Raw genomic sequence first — 15,069 nt, forward strand, 5'->3', positions numbered from 1 at the left:
TGTGTGCTGGAAAAGAATGTATATTTTGTAGCTTTGGGGTGGAAAGTTCTAAAGATGTCGATTAAGTCCATCTGATCTAGTGAATCATTTAGGATTGCTGTTTCTTTGCTGATTTTTCGTCTAGAGGATTTATCCAGTGATGTTAATGGGGTATAAAAGTCTCCTACTATGATTGTATTGCTGTCAATCTTTCCCCTGATATCTTCCAGAAGTTTTTTTTATGTATTTAGGTGCTCCTGCATTGGGAGCATATATGTTTACCAGAGTTATATCCTCTTGTTGCATCGATATCTTTAGAATTATGAAGTGGCCTTCCTTGTCTCTTGTTATGGACTTCACTTTGAGGTCTAATTTGTCAGATATAAGTATTGCTACCCCAGCACTTTTTTCATTTCCATTTTCCTGATAGATATTTTTCCACCCTTCACTTTCAGTCTGTGTGAGTCCCTTGTTCTGAGGTGGGTGTCCTGTAGATAGCATATACACTGAGTGGCCAGATTATTATTATCTCTGACCACATAATAATCTGGCCACTCAGTGTATATCCTATATAATAAACAGCTACTATGCAAATTGTCCCTTCGATCAGGAGTTCGACCAGCAGGTAGGCAGGTCAATTGCCCATGTCCCCTCCCCCTGGCCAGGCTGGCTAGGCTCTCCCCCATGCATGAATTCATGCACTGGGCCCCTAATATATATTGGAGGGGGACCCTCAGCCCAGCCTTCTCCCTCTTACAGACTGGGAGCCCTCAGGGAATGTCCTACTGATGGCTTAGGCCCGCTTCCCTAGGAGTGGGCCTAAGCCACAGTCTGGCCGCCATCTGCAGGAGGTGACTGGGCTTATCAGGGGAAGGTGCCAGCCCCATCACCCCGCTGCTGCAGCCACTGCCAACCACCACAGCCACCAAGGTGTTTTGATCAACATGGACTCTAGTCCCTTCACCATGAAAAAATGACAACTTTCTTTAGGCATTTTCAAGATGTGTCTTTCATAGGATATGACATTTCTTCCTTCCTTTCTTTTTTTTTAATCCTCACCTGAGGATATGTTTCCATTGATTTTTAGAGAGTGTGTAAGAGAGAGGGAAAGACAGAGAGAAACATCGAAGTGAGAGGGACACTTTGATTGGTTGCCTGCTACATGAGCCCTGACCTGGGTCCTGGCCAGGGAGGAGCCTGCAACCTAGATACATGCCCTTGATCAGAATTGAACCCAGACCCTGTGTTCGGCAGGCCAAGGCATTATCCACTGAGCAAAACCCTCTAGGGCAGGATATGACATTTCTTAGTCCTCTAGTAGTGGACCTTCGTTTTTTCCTCCAGGAGTGTGGTGCAAACACCCTAGATCACCTTTTTGGATTCTTATTACCCAAGTTACCAAGAACATTACCAGTGGCATACAGGGAGCTTAGCCAATGAGAGGTCAGAAAAGGTGTTTCATCTGCAGCTCATGCACAGAGGCAGGACTGCTGGCAAGCCAAGGCTGATACCCGCCCCCATCCCCCCGTCTCTCGGCCTGCTCAAGCCTCCACGGCTTGGGCAGGGTTTTCCCCCACCCCTCCACTCTGCTCAAGCCACCACTGTGGCTTGGGCAGGCCCTCCCCCCAGCTCTGCTCTACCTCTACCACGGCTTGGGCAGGGCTCCCTGGCTCCACTCAGGCCATGCTCAAGCCTCTGCCATGGCTTGGGCAGGGCTCTCCATCTCTGCTCAGGCCCTGCTCAAGTCTCTGCCATGGCTTGGGCAGGGCCCCCAGGCTCCAATCAAGCCTCTTCCATGGATTGGGTGCCCCAGCTTCGCTCAGGCCCTGCTCAAGCCTCTGCCACCCTGCTCCAAGCCAAGCTGCCCCAAGGCCCATAGTTGAGGAGTGGCCTGGGGCGTTCTGGGACCCCAACAGCTCAGGGCCTACAGGCTTTGAGCGGCCTGGGTCCTGAGGATGTTCCCAGGACCCAGGTCGCTGGGTGCCTGCATATGCAAATTAACCCACCATCTTTGTTGGATTAATTTGCATACTCACTCCCGATTGGCTGGTGGGTGTAGCTGAGGTATGGTCAATTTGCATCTTTCTCTTTTATTTATTTACATATATCATTTTTTCTTATCCATTCAGGTACTTCATGTCTTTTGATTGGAGCATTTAATCCATTTACATTTAATGTTATTATTGATAGGTACTTGTTTGTAGCCATTTCTGTACTTTATGCCTGTGTTCCTTCCTCCCTGTCTATTTCTTCCCTTTACAGCATTCCCTTTAGCATTTCTTGCATTGCTGGCTTGGTAGTGATAAACTCTCTTAGCATTTTCTTGTCAGTGAAGCTCCTGATTTCCCTTCAATTTTGATTGATAGTCATGCTGGATAGAGTATTTTTTGGATTCAGTCCTTTGCTTTGCATGACTTTGTATACTTTATTCCATTCCATTCTAGCTTGGTGTGTTTCTGCTGAGAAATATTTTGATAATCTGATGGGAGATCCTTTTTAGGTAACTCTCTGTCTTTCTCTTGCAGCCTTTAAGATTCTCTCTTTGTCGGTAACATTTACCATTGTAATTATGATGTGTCTTGGTATGGGTCTTTTGGGATTCATCTTGCTTGGGACTTTCTGTACTTGTGTGACTATTTTCTTCCCCATATCAGGGAAGTTTTCTGTCATTATTTCTTTAAATAGATTTTCTAGTCCTTGCTCCTTTTCTTGTCCTATGTGTTACTACATTTCATGTTGTCCCAAAGCTCCCTTAGGCTCTCCTGCTTTTTAATTTTTTTCTCCAGTTGGTGTTCAAATTGGGCTTGTTTCTCTACCTTATCTTCTATCTCACTAATTCAGTCCTCTGCTTCTTCTAGTCTACTGTTGAAACCTTCCATAGCGGTTTTGATTGTAGCTATATCACTTTTGATTTCTTCCTGATTTTTGCATTGGTTGCTGATTTTCACATCCATCCGGTGTATGAACTGTATGACCATTAGTCTGAATTCTTTTTCTGTCATATTGCATGCTTGCCTTCGTTTCACTTATTTCCTTTCTTGGTGATTCCTCTTTTTCTTTCCTCTGGTGATTGGTTCATTGTCTTCGCATTCTAACTTTCACCAGAAGCTCCAAATGCTGAGTTGCAGTGGCCTGAACCATGTGCAGTGGGAATGTCGTGCCACCCGAGTGTTGCTGAAGAGCTCTGACACCAAGACCTGTGGCTGCCATGGGTCAGGGCGTGCCACTTGCTCCGAGAATCAGAGTCACTGGTGCTCAGTGCAGCTTTGTGCATGCACCTAGAATGAGAGACCCCTTATGTGCCACGCTGAAAAAACAAGTCCCCACATTAATGCATCCAAAATAAGAGTCCCCTGGCATGCACCAGGAGTTAGAGTCCCCATGTGCACATGCCAAGAATTGAGTATCAGAGTCTCTGTCACTTGGTGTGGCCTCGCGCTGAGAATCAGGGTCCCTGTGTTCATGTGTGCTGAGAATTGGAGTCACTGGCACTCAGTATGCGTGTACTGAGAATCAGGGATCCTTGTGTGCACATGATGAGAAACAGAGTTCCAGCGTGTATGTGCCAAGAGTCAAGTTACTGGTGTTCAGTGCTGCCTTTTCCTGTGCTCTGGAAATGTGTGATTTGGTGTCTGACAGTTGGCAGCTGTGGATTGGGAAGACTCAGTTTTTGCTGCTGGGACCTTGTGCCCTTTATTGGATTCGCGCACCCAGCAGCAAATCACAGAGGCACCCAGATGCTGTTTGCCAAGGTGGAGCACTCAGAGGGGCCCTAGCCCTGAAGCTGCATGACCTGCCGTGTCTGTGAGCAGGCAGCAAGGAAGGTGGTAGTCCCAATTTCTACTGTCTGGGCATGTGGCCTTATTTGGATATGAGTGCACCCAGCTGGGGCTCACAGCAGCACCAAAGAGCGCCTTTGAGGCAGTGGGCTTAGGAGGCCTGCACACTGGAAAGGTGCGAGTGGTGTCTGGAGGTCAGCAGCCAGAGAGGAGGAAGTCACACTTACTGCTCGGGAGCCATGACCCTTGGAGGTGGAAGTCCTAGGGTCTGCAGGTCTGCAGGCAAGGCAGCAGGATTTTGACTGGAGTGGCTGCAGGGTCAGGGGCAGTGTCCAAGGCCAGTCTGGGTGGTGGTGCTGAGGAGTTCCTAGAAGAGGCTGATCTCCCCTTCAAGATGGCAAGGGCTCTGTTCCCAAACCCCACAGTCCAGGGAGTGCCCACAGTGGTGGTGGTACATGCTCCCTGTCTAGGAGAGCCTGGACTGCCAGCCTCTGATATTCCTGCCGGATTTAAATGTCCCTCACTCACTGACACTTATTTTCAATTATAGTTTACATTCAATACCATTTTGTATTTTTTTCAAATATATAGCATAGTAGTTAGATAACACATACTTTACAACGAGATCCCCCCTATATTTCAAGTACCCACCTGGCACCATGCATAGATATTACAATATTATTAACTATATTCCATATGCTGTTTTTTACATCCCCATGAATATTTTCTAAATACCAACTTGTATTTGTTAATGCCTTCACTTTTTTCACCCCCACTCTCCTCATGCAGCCATCAACTTTTTTCTCTATATGTATTAGTCTGTATCAATTTTGTTTGTTTATTTTGTTCTTTAGAATCCACAAATAAGTGAAGTAATATGATATTTGTCTTTCTCTGTCTAACTTACTTCACTGAGCACAGTACTCTCTAGATTCATACATGCTGTCTCAAATGGTACAATTTCATTCCTTTTTATCATTGAGTAGTATTCCATTGTGTATATGTACTACCTATTCTTTATCTACTTGTCTGTTTTGGGGCACATAGGTTACTTCCATATCTTGGCTATTGTAAATAATGCTGCAATGAATATAGGAGTCATATTTTCTTTTTGAATTAGTGTTTTAGATTTCTTCGGATATATAACCTGAAGTGAAGTCACTGGGCCATAAGGTAGTTCTATTTTTAATTCTTTGGAGAAACCTCCATTCTCTTTTCCATAGTAACTGTACAAATATGCATACCCACCAACAGTGCCAACACTTATTGTATGTTGATTTATTGATGAAAGCCATTTGGACAGGCATGAGGTGATATCTCATTGTGGTTTTAATTTGTATATCTTTGATGATTAGTGATGTTGAACATCTTTTCATACCTGTGTTGGCCACCTGTGTGTCCTCTTTGGAGAAGTTTTTATTCAGGTTTTCTGCTCACTTTTAAATCAGATTGTTTGTTCCTATGGTGAATAGTATAAGTTATTTATAAATTTTGGTTATTAATACCTTATCAGATGTGTCATTGGAGAATATGTTCTCCCATTCAGGTGGTTGTTTGTTTGCTGATGGCTTCCTTTGCTGTGCAAAAAGTATTTCATTTTCTGTAATCCTATTTCTTTATTTATTTTGTTTTCCTTACCAGAGGAGAGATATAAAAAGAAATACATTGCTAAGAAAAATATCTGAGATTTTACTTCCTGTTTTCTTCTAGTAGTTTTTTGATTTCAAGTCTTACATTTAAGCCTTTAATGCATTTTGAGCTTATTCTGGTATATGGTGTAAGAAGGTCATATAGTTTCTTTTTTTTGTGGGTATTTGTCCAATTTTCCCCACACCATGTATTGAATAAACTGTTTTTACCCCATTGTATATTGTTTTATCTCCTTTGTCATCTATTAATTGATCATATTTGTGTGTGTTTATTTCTGGACTCTGTCGTGTTCCATTGATCTATTTGTCTGTTTTTATTCTAGCTCTATGCTGTTTTGATTACCATAGTATCCTATATAAAGAGATAATATGCAAATGCTCATCATGCCCTCATGCCCTGGCACTGGAACTGCTCAGACACTCAACACTGGGTAGAGAGGAATGGGGACCAGCCAGGCACAAATGAGCTGGGGAGGGAGGGTTGGGAACCACCCAGGCACAAATGAGTTCATGAGACAGGAATGGGGACCAACCAGGCTACAGCCCAGGAGAGGGACAAACCACCCACCCTGTGGTCCCGGGTGCCAGCTTTTGCACTTGTGCCTGTGGCCCGGAAGAGGGACAAGCTGCCTGACCCGCAGTCCTGGGCACCAATGGCTGCACCTGCACCTGTGGCCCGGGGGAGAAACAAACTGCCTGCCCCATGGTCCAGGATGCCACTGCCTGTGGCTGTGGCCTGGGAGAGGGACAAGCTGCCTGCCTGGAGGTCCCGGGCACCAGTGGCTGTGCCTGTGCCTGCAGCCCAGGAGAGGGACAAGCTTCCTGCCCCGTGGTCCTGGGCGCCTGTGGCTGTGGCCAGGGCAAAGCTGCCCACTCACAGTCCCCTGCAGATGCAGCAGGCCTGGGCAAAGCCGGCCTGGGTCCTGGGTGCCTGTGGCTGGCCAAAGGGAGGAAAGCCCGGGTCCTGGGTGCCTGCAACCAGCCAGAGGAGGGAATCCTGGGTCCTGGGTGCTGGGAGAGGCAGAGGCGGTTAGTGGTGATCAGGCCAGCAGGGGAGTAGTTAGGGGAGATCAGGTCAGTAGGGGAGCAGTTAGGGGCAATCAGGCAGGCAGGCAGAGGGGTTAGGGGTGATCAGGCAGGCAGGCAGGTGAGCAGTTAGGAGCCAGCAGTCCCAGATTGCGAGAGGCAGTCAGACATCCCTCGAGGGGTCCAGGATTGGAGAAGGTGCAGGCCAGGCTGATGGACCTCCCGCCCCCATGCACGAATTTCATGCACCAGGCCTCTAGTTGTATTATAGTTTGATATCAGGTACCATGATACCTCCAACTTTGTCCTTCTTTCTCAGTATTTCTGTGGCTATTCAAGGTCTTTTATGGTTTCATATATACTCTTGGATTATTTATTGTAGTGATGTGAAAAACACCATTGGTATTTTGAGAGGGATTGTGTTGAATCTATAGATTGTTCTGGGCATTATAGACATTTTAATTATGTTAATTCTTTCTATCTGTATTACAGCTTTTTTTTTTTTTCAATTTCCACATATTTACCCATGCACAATTTCAAAATAATAAAAATACTTGAATGGGTTACATCTACATGGGCATGTAGGTATCTGATGAAACTTTGAAAGAAATTCCACTTCTGATTTATACACTCTTGATTTCATGTTTCCATTTATGGTTTCTCAGAACAGTGAGAAATGGGCTACACAGAACAGCAAAGCTTTCAAATGAAATATAGTTCTTTACCTTAAAGAGTTTAGAGACTAATGGTGATAACTTAAAATTATGTTTTAGCTACATTTACTCTTCACTCTTCAGAGGATTTTATTTTTATAAAAGCTAATGCTGTACACATTATTTTTAGCATCTAAACAGTTTTCCTTAAATAATCTGGTGTTATTTCTAACATTGCTTCATTAAGTCTTGTTTGGGCTCTTCATTATGATCCACAGCTTCATTTTCCCATGGCATCAAGTAGACCAAAAACTTACATTTGACCCATGTTTCTGTTATTCATTCAATAGCTAATATTGACAATATACTCTACCATTTTTAGGTCTGATAACAGCAATAGGTTGTTGTTTTTTAAGCATATTTAATCTCTTCCAAAATTTCCCCCTAAAGTTGTATCATTGGTAAATTTGATGTTAAAGAAGCATTTGGATGTCCATGCTAAAGGGGTTATAAACGGGAGTTATACAAAGAGAATATGGCAAATATACAAAAATCCCTGTCATAAAGGTCTTTAGGTCCCTTGTCCTCAGACTACTCCTACTGTAATAACTGTTTTGTTTTTGTTTTTTTAATTTTTCAGGCCTCAATCCCAAAGCTCAAATATCTAATCTCCCTAGAGAGTGCATCCGGCATTTCTTTCCAAGACGAAAGTGTTTTGTCTTTGACCGGCCAACAAATGACAAAAAACTACTAGCCAATATTGAGAAGGTTGTAGACAACCAACTGGATTCTAACTTCAAGGAACAAATAAAGAATTTCTGTTCTTACATCCTCACCCAGACGAAAACCAAGACCCTCAGGGAGGGAATCATGGTAACTGGGAAACGTGAGTCTTCATTTCACATTTTGTGGGGCCTCATATTTGTTGAATATATTACAGGATGTGTTCTCTAGGATTTGTGTTTGATTCTACATGGAATTGTGAGTCTACAGATATTCATACTCCACGAAGACACAGGTATACTTATCACACTTTTGGGTGTTTATAAATTCATCTCCAAAAGCACAACCATTAACAGCAAAATCTGCAGCATCCATACATATAAAACATCTACTAAAAAGGAATCACTAACTGGGGATAAAAAACAGAATACACTATTTCCTTAGTTGGAGTCCTTTATAATGAATGAGATTTGCAAGAAGAATACAAAAGATATTTTGTGCATTTAGAGCAATTTAATAATGCACCTTAGCCCATAAAGCTCTGAAAATTTACAGGAAACTTCAGAATTCAGAAAAATATAGGGTCACATTTACCCTGCCTCATCTATCTACCTATGTAAACAATTTGCTTCTAAGATTTTCAATGGGAAATTGTGTTTTCCAGATATCCTTTAGTACTTTAGATAAAGGTGAATATTGAATTATTTTAGCTTTGTGGCCTGAAAAAACATAGAAATTAAGAGTTAATGGAACAATAGTGTCACTGGAGGAAATATGTTCTTCTGTGGTGTTGTGTGAAAGGAATTTCAGGGACCCTGTTGTAGGAGGAGTTTTATATGATAATGGCAAGGTTTATTAAAGTGAAAAGCGAAGTATACTCTCAGGGAGACAACTGTCAGACTAGAGGGCAGCTACTGCCCTGAGGTATTTGTTAACCTTTCCCCTATATATTTGGGTATGCGAAAAAGCAGGCTTTCTTGAAAACTATCCAATCTCTTTCCCGTTTTCTTCAAGGCTTGCACCCTTCCCCTAGGCATTCTTTCCCCCAACTTTTCCCAGTTTTGTGCCCTCCCCCACATATGTTCCACATTTTGGCTCCTGTTGCACATGCTTCCTAGCTTAGTCATTGGGCTCCTATTGCTCAGGTACTTAGTAAAGGAATTCCCTCTGCACCATTTTCTCCCATCCTGGTTAGTTGGGTGGACTCCCCAGGGTGACTATAAGGCTATTTTTTTCTACTTAATCAGGCTTTATCGGATTCTGATTCTGTTAGCTCTCTGGTCTCTTGTTAATATCTAACTGTCTGAGTATACCAATGATAGTAGAAAGAAGTAGTGTGTTTGTGTGTGTTTTTTTTTGTGTGTGTGTTTGTTTCTGAGAGGCAGAAAGAGAGATTTAGCAATGTAGTTTCTGAATCATTGATCCCGTTGAATAATATCCCTTAAATTTCCTGGCTTATTAGGGCTAAGGACTCTGGTGGTGACTTATGTGGATGCCATCAACAGTGGAGCAGTGCCTTGTTTGGAGAATGCGATGACAACTCTGGCCCAAATTGAGAACTCTAGGGCTGTTCAGAATGCAGCCAACCACTACAGTGAGCAGATGGCCCAGAGAGTGAGCTTCCCCACAGATACGCTGCAGGAGCTGTTGGACCAGCATGCAGCCTGTGAGAAGGAAGCCATTGCAATCTTCATGAAGAACTCCTTCAAGGATGACAACCAGGAGTTCCAGAAGAATCTTGTGGTACTTTATCTTAGTATTTATTTACCCTTTGTGACCTTTTCATTGAAAATTAAGCTTAGAAGAACTTTTCTGATCCCAGTCCTCTTCTCTCATTCATGGATCTAGTGGTTTGGATTCTTATGAGGGATAGAGTTTCAAAAGACTGCATTTTCTTCTTCTCTCACCACCAAACCTCAGGTACTTTATGTAAAAATTTATCTGGTCTCTGATGCATAATCAGTATAGATGTCTTTCTGAACTGAATACTTATATTGAATTCAAGCCTGCCCAGAATATCTAAAAGTAATTCCTTTGCTAGTCGCTTTTTGAGAACAATCTCCCATTCCCAGGAACCAAATGTCTCTTAACAGACCCTGATACCAGGCTATTTTCAACTCCTATAGCTCCTTGTTGTATCATTGAAGATGAAATTAATAAAAGTTACAGCTGCAGGGAGCCATAGAGATAAGGTAATTCAACACCAACATTTTTGATGAGAACCTGAGGCCCAAGGGGGTTAGAAGCTTTCCCCTGCTTCACATGGACTTTTCAGGGTTGTGAGTAAAGGAAGCTTTGCAACTCCTGTTTTATTCCATGTCCTTCTCCAAAAGAATGCTTTTCTCATGAGGACCACAGCTAGACTTCCTTCCACCAGATTCTTTGGAATTTTTTCTCCTGTGTTCCTTTCTCCTGGTGACACCCCTCTATACTTCTCTTGCAGGAAATCATAAAGGATAAGAAGGATAAGTTCTTGCTGCAGAATGAAGAGGCATCTGTTAAATACTGTCAGGATAAACTTGAGCAACTTTCCACGTCCCTAATGGAAAGTATTTCAGCAGGCATTTTCTCTGTTCCTGGTGGTCACAAACTCTACATGGAAACAAAGGAAAGGATTGAACAGGACTACTGGCAAGTGCCCAGGAAAGGAGTGAAGGTGAGGAATAAGGGGAGCATAGGGATCCTACAGATTAAAGTCAAGAGGGTCTCCTGGAAATTGGTCACAGCACCAGTTGTGGGTAATATCGGGGCATGGAGCTATCATGACTGTTTTAGCGTTAAAGGACCATAATTTGGTCTTTCTTCCTGATTAGAGTCACAATGTCCATTCTCACAAATGAATATGGATTTCTGAAATCCATAAGAGACAGAAGAGAAATAATCATTTTCCATCAAACAATATGACATTCAGTGTGTCAAAGGCAAACTATTTACAAATTAAGGTCAGAGTTTTTGTATTCAAGACTGATCAAAAGAGAAAAGGAAGTCAGTCATGTACACTATTGCATACAGTGTTAAAATACTTATGAATCTGAGATAGTTGGCTATATAGATGGGGGTAAAAAGTAATAATATTAAAATAATAATGATAATAATGCAGGAAACATTTATTGAACTCTTATTATTAAGACATAATATTGAGTTCTTTCCCAAGAATTTTAATTTTATCCTTCAACTAGCATTAAGAGGCATCTATACATTTTGTGAGCATTTTACACATCTGAACTGAGAGGCAGAGATGGGTTAAAATGACTTGCCTAAAGGTACAGCCAGCAAGTGGCAGAGGAGAACAGCAACACTAATTGGAGACAACATTTCTCCCTGGAAGGCAAATATACAAAAGCACCAGAAACAGGAGTTTTTGTAGCACTGAACATGGTTCTCACTGGCTGGAATGTAGAGTGAATAGAAGAATGTAGCACTAGGAGAGAGACTTCAGGGGGTATGAAGAGCTTCTGGTCTCTCTAATGAGATTGGAAACTGAGGAGACATGATGCAGTTTTAATCAGGAAAGAAAGATAACATGGACATTGTTATTTTGAAGCCTATTCTTCCCAGTGGAAATCAAAGTTTTGTTCCTTCTTGTCTCCTCAGGCAAATGAGGTTCTCCAGAGGTTCCTGCAGTCGCAGGCAGCAATAGAGAATTCCATCCTGCAGTCAGACAAAGCTCTCACAGATGGGGAGAAGGCCATGGCAGGTAAGGGGCCAGACTGGGCTCACCACGGATGGCAAGTACCTGCAGTGTCCTATGACAGCTGTGAGAATAAAACCTTCCTGAAACAAGAAGCCTTCTCTTCTTCTGTGGGACATAACTCTCTAACTCTGAATCTACTAGGGCACATTAGCCAGCCAGGACCTTTCCCATTACACTCTGAAATGTGCTCTTGATAGTGTGGCAAGGGAGCAATTCAGAGTCTTCCACCTCCCCTTCCAGTTTGGTTTGTTCTCAGAGCTCAGGAGGGTAGATGCTGGAAATAAAGATCAACAGTAATTAATATAAATGTGAGAAGTCCAGTCAGAAGGCTGAATAGGGCTTTGATATTCAGAAGGCTGAATATCTGCATATTATTATCTGCTGCTGACTGAATGGCTGAAGGCAACCCCCCTCCAACCTGATAATCTTTTGCTGTTTTCTAAACATTACCTTTGATATGCCTGTTTGCATTCCTAAAAGGCAATTGTGTATTCTAGTAAATAAAAAGAAGATGGGTGCAGAGTTTCAGTGGAGCTTAGTCACTTGAACTAACTTCACATCTGGCTTCCCTCATAATTTCCAAATTTATATTTCTTATCTTGAGTATTAATTTGCATGTCAGCCCTTTCTCCAGGCCTTTGAACCCAGGTCACACAGGCTGTGGGTTCATATCTGGAGCCTTGAAACAGGGACCTGGAGAAAAAGATTTTGCTGGAGCAAAAAAACAATCACCCAGAGAGGTGAATCACTGGAACGGTGGGAGATTAACTGTGTGCAAAGCTCATGACAGCTTTGGAAGCCTGCGGATCCATAAGTTCATGAGTAAGTTTTTTGTTTCAGCCAGACCATAATGGGCCAGAATTCGTCGAAAGGGGAGAAACTTTCTTGTAGACTTTTGGCTTGTATGCTCAAGGATAAGGGAATTGAGGTGTCAGAAGATCTTCTTTTACAGTTTCTGCAGATTATTATAGAATATAATCCTTGGTTTCCTGACGAGGGTACATTAGATGTTGAATGTTGGGAAAGAGTATGTCAGAACTTGAAAGAAGCTCAGCAGCAGGGGCAAAGCTTGCCTCCAAATTGTTTCTCCTTGTGGAAAATGGTATTGCATTTGCTAGAGTCTTTTATAAAAGAAAAACCTCCTCCCTTTGCACCTTCCACTCCTAAAGAGCAGAAAGATAAATTGGAAGAGTGGCCTTCATGTCCTGATCCTGAAACATTTAAATCGCCACTAATAGAATCACCTATGCAAAGAGCTATCCGAGAAGGGTTAAAGAACGTGACGGTGGAAGACAGACGTGCTTTTCCTACTATACAGGTAGCTAACCCACAATTCCCAAATCAAATAATAAGACAGCACAAAAAATTTGACATTAAAATGATAAAGGCCTTGCGTGACAGCATAATGCAAAATGGCCCTACTGATCCATTTACTGGAGAAATTATGACTAACATTTCTGATGCATTCCTAGCTCCTTATGACTGGTATTCTCTGGCCCATGCAGCCCTGGATGGAGGAGATTATTTGCTATGGAAGGGAGAATTTTTAGAGAAATGTCAAGAACAAGCTTCTGTAAATCTCAGACAGAATGTTCAAATAACTTTTGAGATGCTTACAGGACAGGGGCAATTTAGTGACGTGCATAATCAGCCATAGTATGTACAACAAGCTTACAAATAAATTAGACTTCGTGAAAGAAAAGCCTGGTGGACTTTACCAGCAAAAGGAGATCCTGAGGGAGCCTTTAGTAAGTGCATGCAGGGGCCCACTGAGTCATTCTCTGATTTTGTAGCTCACCTTGCTTGAGAAGTGAGATGGCAAATTCAACATGAGACAGCAGGAGACATTTTGACTCAGCAATTAGCTTATGAAAATGCCAATGCTGATTGTAAGAAATGTCTGACGCCTCTAAGAAAAAATAGTACCATTATGGAAATGATTTGAGCACGTCAGAACGTGGGGGTCAGGCATTTTTCAGGCAAGCTTACTAGCTGTGGCTGTAACAGCGGGGAATAAAAAATGCTTCAACTGTGGGCAGCAAGGACACTTCAAAAAAGAATGTAGGAAACCAAAAAGACCACAAGGTGGCACTCAAGCGAAAGACGTGAGCATTCCACCTCCCAATTCAGATAACGCAGATTTATGTCCCAGGTATCAGAAAGGAACTCATTGAGCTAGTCAGTGTAGATCTAAATTTTATAGAAATGGGCAGCCATTAAATCGAGACATAGGAAATGGCCAACCACAGGGAAGTGGCCAGAGGGGCTTCCCCAGTCCTGTCAGTAAAAAAGGGGAATTTTCACCCTGCAAGGCCCACAGTGGATTCCCTAATGTGAGCCACTCCAGGGAGCACAGGCCTGGAACTCAATAGTACAATAACAATCACCCTGATCCCTGATATGGCTAGACAAGATGTTCCTACAGGAATTTGGGACCTGTGCCACCAGGAACGTCAGGCATAATCTTAGGAAGAAGTGGAAACACTCTAAAGGGACTGACTGTCTTTCCTGGAGTCATAGATTCAGACTATGAGGAACAAATCAAGGTAATATTAGAATGCAGACATATTATGAAAATTACTCCAGGACAAAGAATTGCTCAGTTCCTGCTTTTACCTTATATTCAGCAGGGTGGAGTTATAAATAGGAAAAGAGGAACACAAGGATTTGGAAGCTCAGATATACTATATTAGATACAGGAAATTAGCAAAACCCATCCTATGATCAATCTAAAAATAGAGGGAAAACTGTTCAAAAGTTTAGTAGACACTGAAAAGTTTAGTGTTATCAGTCAAGAATTCTGGCCTCTAAGTTGGTCCATGGTAGAAGCTATGGGCTCTATTATGGGAGTTGGAGTCCCTGATAATACACAACGCAGTGCTGTTGTGTTAAAGGGGCAAGATGAGGAAGGACAAACAGGATGGTTTCAGCCCTATATAGTCTCTGGAATTGCAGTCAACTTATGGGGCCTGGATGTTTTAGAAGGTTTATAAGCTTGTATTATTACCTGCAAAGGACAACAGTTAATAACTCAGAGGGAATATCAAGCTAGTCAAGGCTTAGGAAAAGATAACCAGGGGATTAAAGAACCAATTCAAGCCAAGGGAAACACAGGAAGACAAGGATTAGAATATCAGCCTTTTTAGGAGTGGTCATTGCTCAGTCTCCTCACCCCCATGCTGATCCTATACAATGGAAAGATGATAGACCTATATGGGTGGATTAACCAAGTAGCCATTAAACGAGGAGAAATTAAATCATATTCATGAATTAATACAGGAACAAGTAGAGGCTGGCCATATAGAGCCTTCCAATAGTCCTTGGAATACTCCTATATTTACAATACCTAAGAAGGTGACAGGAAAGTGGAGCTTGTTACATGATCTTAGAGCGGTTAACACTACTATGCATACCATGGGAGCTTTACAGACTGGACTCTCTTTATAGTAGTAGATGTTATGGATTGTTTCTTCATCATTCCCTTGGCACTTCAAGATAAACTAAGATTTGCCTTTTCAGTGCCATCTATTAATAATATAGAGCCTATGAAAAGATATCAATGGAAG

The 15,069-nt window shown here is 42.5% G+C and overlaps 1 protein-coding gene across 1 annotated transcript in view; it reads left to right on the forward strand.

Moving 5' to 3' along the window:
• The window catches only part of LOC308242858 (guanylate-binding protein 6-like), a 45,268-nt gene that overhangs the window by 17,468 nt on the left and 12,731 nt on the right, over positions 1–15,069 (forward strand). Inside the window, exons 6-9 of the mRNA XM_080657555.1 lie at positions 7,727–7,972; positions 9,272–9,552; positions 10,253–10,465; positions 11,404–11,506. Of these exons, the coding sequence (XP_080513681.1) occupies positions 7,727–7,972; positions 9,272–9,552; positions 10,253–10,465; positions 11,404–11,506 (843 nt within the window). The remainder of the gene's footprint in view (positions 1–7,726; positions 7,973–9,271; positions 9,553–10,252; positions 10,466–11,403; positions 11,507–15,069) is intronic.

The sequence above is a fragment of the Plecotus auritus genome (genome assembly GCF_963455305.1).
Source record: "Plecotus auritus genome assembly, chromosome: 2".
NCBI lineage: Eukaryota > Metazoa > Chordata > Mammalia > Chiroptera > Vespertilionidae > Plecotus > Plecotus auritus.